Source organism: Festucalex cinctus, chromosome 3, assembly GCF_051991245.1.
Source record: "Festucalex cinctus isolate MCC-2025b chromosome 3, RoL_Fcin_1.0, whole genome shotgun sequence".
NCBI classification, from domain to species: Eukaryota; Metazoa; Chordata; class Actinopteri; order Syngnathiformes; family Syngnathidae; genus Festucalex; species Festucalex cinctus.
In genome coordinates this window covers 13,247,362-13,258,526 of record NC_135413.1, presented here as the reverse complement: position 1 = coordinate 13,258,526, position 11,165 = coordinate 13,247,362, and the positions used below count along the sequence as shown (strand labels likewise).

The following is an 11,165-nucleotide window of genomic DNA, read 5'->3' as shown; positions in this document are numbered from 1 at the left end:
ATAACCCCACCAAACACCATCCACCCACTCCCCCTAAGAGCTTTATATGTCTAATCTGTACTAGAGATGTAACCATATCCAAACATCACAATACGATATTATCATCATATGAAGGTCACGATATGCTAATTATCGTGATATTGTGGGGAGGTTGGCAATATTAAAAAAAAAAAAAAAAAAAAAAAAGCATATTACGTTCCCCTTCATCTGACCATCAACGTGGATATTAAATATAGAAGGGCCAAAACATGCCTTGTAAAATTAAACTGCACTAAAAAAGTAACCACCAGAGGGTGCAAGAACTGCACAAATGGAAATCAACCTGATTTTTTTTGAACATATAATAAACAACTTTTAATATTGTAACATGACGACGAAGATATTGTGGCAGTTTTAATATTGTGATCTCATGAGATTGCTGTTATCGTTACATCCCTAGTCTGTACACTGTAACACATTTATGTAAAATCTACAGTAAAAAAATAAATAAAATACAGCATTATCTTGTGTTTGAATTTTACAATATTGAACTGTATACTGCAATGCATTATTGTTTAAAGTGCATTTAGAGTAAAAACTAAATACAGCAATTTGCTGTATAATTAGCAGTCAAATATTGTAATTTTTGCAACTGTGTTTGGCATGTATATATGTGGATTACATGTAAATACTTTAAAGATTGTTGGATTTTGGCGGGTATAAAACTCGAGAGGAGAAGCAGCAAATAGCGGACCCTGTATTGTCACCGGAGCAAGGAGAAGAATTTAGTGAATTGGTAAGTAATATTTAAGCGCGAGGGCAGTCTGCATCGTCTTCACATCTCATTTATCCGATAAACAGGCAACATTACAGCTAACATTCATTTATGCGCTCGGCTACAGAACGGGGACTGATTTTACAATGAGGGTGGCACAGTGGATGATTGGTTAGTGCAGCCGTTTCCCAATGCTAAGGGTGTGAGATCGAGGCCTACCGGAGTGGAGTTTGCATGTTCTCCCCGTGCCTGTGTGGGTCTTCTCTGGGTAATCTGGTCTCTTCCTACATTACAAAGACATGCATGGCGGCTTAATTGGGCACTCTGAATTGTTCCTAGGTGTGAATGCGTGTTCATTTGTGTGTGTCCTGTGATTGGCTGGCAACCAGTTCAGGGTGTACCCCGCCTACTGCCCAAAGCCAGCTGGGATAGGCTCCAGCGACCCTTGTGAGGAATAAGCAGTTCAGAAAATGGATGGATAGATTTTACAACCACATACTGTATTATTTAGACACAGGATTTTACTGGCAACTTTCTTTCTTTCTTTCTTTCTTTCTTTCTTTCTTTCTTTCTTTCTTTCTTTCTTTCTTTCTTTCTTTCTTTCTTTCTTTCTTTCTTTCTTTCTGACAACAGAAACATTTTATTTTAAAAGTGAAATCCAAGACCCCAAGGCCTCATACCTTTAAAGCAGTTACACCGCTTGATGGCCTTCTTCCCCAATACAACGATGAAAACCTTAAAAAATACAAATAAAAATCACAAGATGGTCATAATATCATTCTTCTTGATTCATATTCCCCTGACTGAACATCCACAACTACATAGATAAAGCCTCTCGGCTCTATACAAAGCCAAAGCCAGCTTTTAAGCACCACTTCTCTGTTTTACCACTCACGTTTAGTCTTCATCTTTTCCACAAGGATGTGATTTTCCTCCTCAGACGTTATCCCGAACCAGCAATTATCTTTCTGCCAATGCAGTGTCCCTGTAATTCCTTCAAACCATCCACGGTCCAAAGACATTCAGGGAGGTCTTCTTCTCGCATGCAAAAGAAATGCCTGTGCCCTTTTTCTCTCTCATTTGCCAACCCATGCATATATTTTACACACTGGTGGATTTTTCCCTTGTGTGGTACTAAGACATTATCATTAAGTTTGGTTACCATGGTTTCTTAAAAAACAAACAATTAATAAATTACATTTTAAATAAATAACATTCACTTTATTGTATTAAAATTCTGTAACTAACTGACTAACTGTGACCCAATATTTGCTTTAAGGCTTGAGCATATTTAGAATTTGCCTGGTTTCCTTCTTTGGCTTATTAGATAAGGAAATACTTTGCAGTCCATCGCCAGCAATGTGTAAAATGCAATTGGTTGCTCAATGAAATTGACAATAAAGCATGATTTTGGTTAATCAAATCAGATAATTTGTAATTTCACTCAGAAACTATTTATAAGCACATAGCTATACATTGAATAAATACAGTATGGGAAGAATCTTTTTGATTCACCATAAAGCACATTTTGGAACAAGGCCGTGTGATTTGGTACCTGTCACCTAAATCCTAATTGGAAAAACAAAATATTCTAACAGTTTTCCGTGGTTATACACAAGTTACAAAACTGCCTCACTTTCCAGTTGTTTTAATTCTTTAGAATTTTATTTAACTAATTAAATACATGCTTTACTAAGATGACCAATGAAAAACTGTGTAGGTTTTAAATAGTGAACAGTCCTCTGAGGTATTGACCATCTGGTCCAACATTCAAGTTAACTGTGACCTCTAATCACAAAGGGAGACCAATGATACATGAAGAAGTCTACAGAATCCATGTATTTTACCATATCTATCTTTAGTTTTATTAAAACAGTAGTTGTATCTAACTTGAGCTTTTTAAAGCTAAAGATCTTTAAAATAAATATCTAACCGTAAAAAAAAAAACAAAAAAACCCCTAATTTTACAATTTACAATTAGTTTTTAAGAAATATTGCCAAAACAAGGGAATGGACCTGCTCTTTAACGTGGGACAAGTGAACATCATATTGCGCATGCGCCATGATTTTTTGAAGCTCCACATGCGATTGCCTGTAATTGTAGACATGTACGCAAACAAAACCGGAAATTAGGACGTCTTAAAAATAAAAACAATATATTTAAAAGGGAAAAATATATATAAGCATACAATTGCTTCTAATCTGTATGCGGTAACGCCTATAAAATAAATATTTTTGATTACTAATGATCGTCAATACAAATGCTACATATCTAAATAATTGTATACTCTGTAATATCATGACTAATAAAATTCACAAGAAGTTCTAATAATAACCTTTATTTTGAAAGTCCAAGCAGAAGTTGCTACTGCCATTACTGTTAACTTAGTAGTGGTCAGCGGCTACCCAGCCGCGGTCTCGCAGCATCAGAGTGCTGATCCTCCTGTGGAAGGGAAGGCGTGTGAACCCGTAGCGTCGTCAGACTCGTCACACATTGACTAAACGTTGCTGGTGTATGATTTCTTCCCCCCTCTCCTTGGCGAACTTCCAGCTGGATAAAGAGCTCTCCGCCTCTCAGCCAACATGGGTTAGACACGCCGCGACCCGTGGAACGTCCACTTTGTGCACTTGAAGCGAGGATGGGGGGAAACGGACTTGTTTTCGCACAGACATCCTGACAAAGACAGTGACAGGGAAGGAACACACATTTGGAATTTGCAGTATTCTTCTTCTCTCAAGTTGTATTGTTGGACCCACGACACGTGTGTGTGCCAGACGAAGAGAGAGATGTTTGCAGAATTGCTGTGCAGTGGCGTGGCTCTGGTCCTGTATGTCAACACTCTCGGAGCAGATTTCTGCTACGATGACAGGTACTTGCCACTCACATCATCTACACTGCATCTTCACTACGAGGCGATTCATTCATCATTATCCCTGACTGTTTGAGTTCACGGAACATTCAGTTTTAACAGTTTATGTTTTATTATCCATAGTGTTGTCTATGTTAGTGAGAATTTCACATTTGTTCCAATAAAATACGAGGGTTGTAGGTAGCGTGCGTGATGCGTATGTTTTCTGTATTACATTCTCCAGAGAGCAGAGTTGCTTTAAGATTTCCTCAGCGTGGAGATAATTGATCTCTGGAGAAGAAATCACTACACAGAACAAGTCCCATACAGTCCAAATGTGCAGCCTGCTGGAACATTTAAGCATTTTGATTTCCAACTCCCCCCCCCATCAACTTAAAATAGACTGGCTTGTCACTCTTCACTGGAAACCATTTTTTTTTTTTTTGGTGGGGAAAGAGCACTATTTGATATTTGATGGCTGAGTAGATGTCACTGCCTCAGGCTCATTTATTCCTCATGCACACTTTGATGTAGGTCAGTGGCTTCTCGACTGAGTTCTCTGCTTTGCATTAAAGCTCTTTAATAGCTCACACAAAGTGATTAATTATATAACGGCTTTTATTAGTTTTATCAAACATACACTGGAAATAAATGTGAAGGCTTTCCTGTAAATGTACTTCACTTTTTCTTTTAAAAAAAAAATGAGACTGGGGTAAACAATTTTACAACTTTCTGGAAAAATTATGGGACATACTGTATAATTTGTACAGGCTGGATAGTGGTGCACATGCTCTCGACTTGAGAGGTTCTGAGTTTGCCTGCACAGACCATGCTATATGTCATTTGCATGTGCTCCAATGTACTTTCTCCAGGAAACATATCTAAAACCAGCATACATGTTAGCTTATTTGGAAATATGTCAATTGCCCCTATATAAAATTCAAATGTAAAATGATGAAACTGATAACACAAACACAAAAAACAAACGGGAGAAAATTCAGGATTTGCTCAGGCTTACCGAGACATAAATTCAGTTGACATTTTTTTGGGTGACCTGAGAAGGAGTTGCCCTCATTGTCTGACAGATTTGGAGCATATTCCTCTTTCATTTTACCTTACTGTTTAAAGAATACATTATCTTTTTTTCACCCTTACATTTTGAAAATTATTTCCTCGTGTATTTTTTTGTTTTAGCATAAAAATTGTATTTTAATGGAATCTCTATTTCCTCTAGCTCAAAAAGCTTTGCATCAACATTTCCGTGTATTTTTGTCATGCGTTCCATGACTATTCAAAAACAGCCAGAGGATATCACTAAATGAATAAACAGAACACTAACCCCCTCCACATCGACAACTGCCGTGTTTCCTTAACAACTGTGCTAACTGCTATGTATATAGAGTGCTTCCTGCAACAAGAAAAAAAAAAGTCCCAAGGCAAGTTATTCGCTTGTGTAGTTTTTCTTTCCCTGTAGTGTATTTGCTCTACTTGCATTTTAGACTTCATAGGAGGACGGCTCTCTTGTTCAAGACAGATGTTGAATGTCCATAAAGCCGTCAAAAGTGGTAGCAGAGAGGGAGGGTAAAGGTGACTGCTGGAGAGATCCAACAGCCTTCAAAGTTTTACTGTAAGACAGCACGCCAAGACCTGATTAGTCTGTAGAGAGATGTTATTTATTGCCACCTGAGCTGCTATCCAACCTAGTGCAGGCTTCTGACACAAATCCTACAATCCCAGCCAAGAATTTTTCACTATTTTATTTGATGTGTTCTTACGTTTGACGGGTTGTTCTTTGCAGCCTATCTTTCATCCAGCACTATCTGTTTGCAGCAGCACATGTTGCGCTCGGGCTCGTAATTAGCAGCAGTCTCCTGTCCCTTCAGGCTCCGCTGGTGGTGAGAGAGCAGCAAGGAGAGGCGGCTGAGTCAGAGATATCTAATTTGTCAAAGAAAAAAATATCCCAGACCCACACGGTGATATAACTTGCTAATGGTGTGCGTGTGTGAGAGGAAGCCTGATGCGATTTGGTGAGGCAAAGTAAGCTGTCGACGTGGAGAAGGCTGCATGTGGGAAATGATGACATATTCACGTGCAAGGCAAGCAAGATAATACAAGATAGAACTGTACGGCATAAAAAGGTACAAGGTTGAGGAAAATTCATCTGTATTCAGAGGAATCTAATATGGATACTTTGATACAGCAATCCTAAGTGAAGAAACAGGCAGCGCTTCAATTGCTTCTGATTAGGAAATCAGTGCACCGGCTTTTGAGCTTCTGATCAAAGTTAAAATTGATCATCAACATCAACAGCTGATCATCAACTCACCTGATTTCAGTATAGTAGTACTGTAATGCAAAATTAGATTTTGACTCTTTTATGTTTCTTCTCAGTAATGGCAGTGTTTAAAGATACGAGTGTTTGAGAACAAAGTCACACAGGTAATAGTTGGGTTGATATGAAGAAATCCGATTAGGTCAGTGTAATGTAAGCAAATTTCTTATTTCAAAATTGTGTATAAAACATTTCACATTTAAGCAGTATCAAAGATGTAACTCTAAAAAGATTCAGATGTGTCAAAGATAATTTGTTAATCTGTTAACCCCTTTTAACATTGTCCTTGGTTTTCGTGGCAGGGCGCCTCAATGATGGCAGCCGGGTGGAAGCATGTCCATATTTGACACTGGTTGCTAAGGTAACAGGTACTAGCTAGGTGCTGTTTCTCGCTGGTTTAAATGGAATTCTCTGCCTTTGCTTTTAATGAGGAGGAGTAAATGTATCATATCAAGAGGTGCAGCAGTCCTATTATTTCAGGCGATAACTTTCGCCAGAGAATTTTTTTTTAGGAACTTCTGCTCAGGACTGCAATATATTTTACAGTCAAGTAGGCAACAATGACAATAATTGCCTGTTTGCTAATGAAGAATACAACCCAGCATCTCCAAGGTGCCCTTAAATATGAGCCATTGATTAATACTAAGCTAAATAAATTCAAAGTCTAAATTATGCTCTGCAGTTCTTTTGCTTAGAAAAACATCACAAGTGTCTTGCCTGATGTTTCCTTTCCTTTTATTATTTTTTGAACATATAAACAGATGAACAGCAGAGATAAAACAAAAAACAACAACAATCAAAATAGAATAAAATCCCAATAACATAATCATTCAATTAATCATAACTTACATGTTCAAAAGGGAGTAGGAAGAAGTTAAAAACTTATCTAGTCCTACCCCTTTTACTAAATATATTTAAACTTATTTCATTATTAATACAATTTTAATTTACTAATTATTAAAAATAATAATAAAATAATAAATGATATATATAACCCAAGTTATATATATACACAAGTGCACTTAACATATTCACATTTACCAAAAACATATATACATAAATTTACTAAACATATACCATAATACCTATCCAGATCACTTACACATACTCACATGTACATTTTTCATATACTGGTCTGACATAGATAATTTTTTTGAACTTTACTTTTAAACATTTTTTTAAACTCCAGCATTGAGTCACAATTTTTCAGAGCAATTTCCAGATGATTCCACAGATCAACACCTTTTACAGATGCCATTAGCCACCATAATTCAAGGAGACTACAGTGAATTTACAATTTCCTTATTATAAATGATTATTTTCATTGTGTTTAATCCCACTAATTTATAAAAGGTGGCTGAAACCATTGAGGTCATATTCGTAGTGCACTTTCAGCGCTTTGTGAGGCACACAACAGCTCTTGTATGCATGGCAGCAAAGCAAGACCCATATTGATCAATCAACGTAATTGATGTAGAAAAAGGTTACTGTATGGAATGTGAAATATATCTGCTGATTTGAACCAATTTTCCTCGTTTTGTTCAGACGACACACTGTGGTGTGGTTTGAGAGAACATTAATTGAATGAACAAGAGGCCCATCATATGGTGCAGCTGTACGATATAACAATCACAGTTTAATATAAAAGTGTCTCCTGTACGATAACCCTCTATGGTTTATGGGGAAATCCTGTAGCTTCTATCCTCTGTAATGTGCTTATGCTGAGCAGAGATGGGCCGCTGTGTAAAGAGGCGCTGGTCCACCAGCAGCCGTGTCAGGCAAAGCAACCGGCTGAGCCAGCCGCGAGGAGTGCAGCTGTCACGGGGTGCATTCTAAGCATCGATGATCAATATGTCCTGTAATTTACATTTGGTCTCACAGTTATCTGCGTTTGTCATTGCTGCGCGAGACAAATGATATGCCGGTAAGAGTTGTCACAGTTCGGTTGGGTTTGGTTGGGCTGAACTACTTACTCAGATAAGTGAACATTTATATTTATTAAAAGAAAAATACTGTGTAAAGATATTGTTATTCAGATGAAAATGACAAATATTGGGATATAATGTTGTGTCCATTCTGTCCTGATTTTATACGCTGAGTCAAGCCACACATTCACATTTCCTTGTAGTTCCATGTCAAGCACTGATGATAGATGTGATGAACTACACCTTCCACATTTTTCCATGTGATGTGGCGAGGTTTAACTGTTATGAGGATGTTGTGAATGTTGCAGGCTTAGCCAGGGTGGTCATGTGTAGTAATCCGACAGTTGTCAGGCAGGGCCTTACTTCGTTGGCTTTATGATAAGTGACGTTTGGATGAAGCAGAACGTCCACATTAACAGTGGCTTGCACTTGATGGTGGCAAATAACACGGAGAGTACTTTGTACGGTGACCACTCTGCTTGTTGTTTATTTGTGGTGGTGATTAACTCATTTACTCCCAAAGACGTATAAATATGTTCTATTTTCAATATTACCATAAGTTTTGGCTTTGATGAAGCCTCTTGAACTGATGAGAACGCTTGACGTAATGGTAGCTATTACGAAAACGGCCAGCAGATGGCAGCAGAGTATAAGAGATCAAAAAGCTCTTTCCCCCACTATTTTAAACAGATTTGTGAATAACGATGAAACTTAGCCATATTCTAATGCTAATTGATGCAAAATGGAAACAGATGAAAGAAGATGTAGATTCCATGTTTTTATAGCAATAGGACACAATATTCTATAGGCCTTGCAAAATCAGTCAAAATCCAGTAAAACAGCAAAAATGTCGTGGGAGTGAATGAGTTAATATAGAACCAATTTTACCACCTGCTCCCCTTTTTTCATGATGAACTCAGAGTTACAAACCACGGTCCATTTGAAGCATCAATTTAGTATTCATGGATTTAGAGTCCTTCCGCTCGACAATGCATCTTAGAATAGACAAATCCCGAAACTCTTGTCTGCACCCGTTTGCTGCCCCTTCCTTGGCCCCTCGTGTCATGGCAGTGGTCTGTAACTCTATACTGAAGGATGGGTTGGTTAGAGTTGTGGTTCTGTTGAGGGCCCAAGGGCGGCAACCCAACAGTCTGAGCATCTCCTCATTTTTCCCGGTCTGGATTTCTCTCTCTCCTCCCTGTAATTACTGTCGCTCTCTCACTCTCTCTCTCTCTCTCTCTCTCTCTCTCTCTCTCTCTCTCTGTCTCTCTCCACCCCCCCTCCCTCCCCAACTCTCTGTCTCTCTACCTGTCTCTCTCTCTGCCTCTACCTGTCTGTCTTCCTCCCTCACACTTCTATGTCTGTTATGCATCCATCTGGATACCCCCAAATCCTTCAGGCCTCCGGATTCATCATCCAGCGTCTGTCTACAGATGGGCCTGTGTGGTTTTTCTTCCTTCTGCAGCATGAAGGGAAGGGTTTGAAGTGGATGAAGAGGAAGCAAAAGATCCATGGTAGCTTTATTTAATTGCTTTCTTACCAGGACGGCTACATCAAACGTCTCAGATGTCATAGACATCATGCAGCACTCATGCAGTTGTGATTTCAAACACATATTCAGCTCAACATGTACAGTGAATAACTCCTCTAAATCAAATCTATTTAGGTACAGAAATGACATTGATAGTTTTCTCACTTATGGTACTGTACGTGTTAATATTGATTTCTGAGTTTGACCATGCAGTATTCACCATGGCGGCAGTTTTTAATGATCTACAATTCAGTTAACATGTGGACAGATCACAGGAATATTTGTGCGTTTGGACTTAGATGAGGGTAAGTGGCCTGACTGATGCACGAGTATCAAACTGCAACTCAGTCAAATCCATCCTTACATTTTTCACTCTGATTGAGCTCACAAATTTCCTTTCAAATTGCCTTATAATTTCAAAAACGGGAGGCAATCTAGTGTGGTCTAATCATTTCACAGTAATAGATGATTCTACGATATATTAATACTGCTGGTGTGATTATCTTTCCGTACATCAGCCTGGAAAGATTCACTCAGACTAGGACCGCAAATAGATTGGAGCTCCATTTTCCTAAGCTCCGTTTGCCAATAAATTTGTTACAAGGGTAAAAAAAATGGTCACATTCATTCTCCCTGCAAATACAAGGTAAGACAGTTTGGCAGAAAAACCTCAAAATTACTTAAATTAATACGGACCTTTCCATATGTTTGTTTATTTTTTAATTTTATCATGACCTATGGCATTTAGCAAATTCTATAAGGATTTGGCATTTTACATGGAGTTAGTTCATAGACAGGTCAATAGGGAAACACTGACGATACACACAGTACAATGGTCCTTTTTCTTCTACACAGTCATCATGTTCACATATATTAGTTAAGCTCTCCTGTACTATCATAAAAATGTTTGGACGTTGTATTCGGTTCCTTTTGGTAAGGAGATACAGAAGAAAAGAAAACGGGTGAATGTGTGTATATTTTTAGGATTTGGGCTTTTTTTTTTTAGTGATGTTCTACATCTATGAAAATATTTACTCATATGCACTTAGTGTTTTGTTAGTTCATAATACAAAAATATTTGTACAGTGACATAATATATTTGATTTGGAAATTAAGCAGCACGTCGGAATGATCAAGTAAACTCAAAATGGGCAGTTATTTTAATTATGATGTTGTAATTAGAAATGAGTATGAATTATGATTTCTTTGGTAAAATGAACATGACTGTACCAGGGTACATTGTATGCATGTGTGCTAATAGTACTCCAACCACAATTCACAAACATGACAGATTTGCCACAGTTATGCTGTGGACGTGCTGCATGTTTTTTCTCTAAAATGCTGTACTTTGCCATAATTTCATAGTGGTTAGGGGATTATGGTTGGGACTTATTTTCATGAAATTAATTATGTGGAAAAACAAAAGTTTTTCCAGTAATCCAAAGTAGGTCTGATTTGTACAGACTGATGTGCATGACTGCGCATATAGTCCTACCAAATAGAATAATTAGTTTTCTGACCTTTCTCAATTATAGTATTTAACAATACCAAATCATTTGCCTAAAATTTGTATGAAATATTTTTGTTGTTGTGATTTGAAAGTGAACAAACTAATTTGATGGGCTAATGAGAATGCATTTTCCCCTCCTCTTTTACGTGTTGATTACAAATACAGTTTAGCTCACTGTTATAGTAGCAAGGAACAAGATGCCATTATGCTTGATTAGGAATGAAATGAAAGAGAACTTGCTAACTTCCAGAAAGGTTATGTGAT

General features: G+C 37.7%; 1 protein-coding gene across 1 annotated transcript in view; it reads left to right on the top strand.

Moving 5' to 3' along the window:
* Positions 1 to 3,154: 3,154 nt before the first annotated feature.
* tmtc2b (transmembrane O-mannosyltransferase targeting cadherins 2b) overlaps positions 3,155 to 11,165 on the top strand; it is a 96,598-nt gene continuing 88,587 nt past the window's right edge. The window contains exon 1 of the mRNA XM_077515926.1: positions 3,155 to 3,624. Within this exon, the coding sequence (XP_077372052.1) occupies positions 3,542 to 3,624 (83 nt within the window). The 5' untranslated portion in view covers positions 3,155 to 3,541. The remainder of the gene's footprint in view (positions 3,625 to 11,165) is intronic.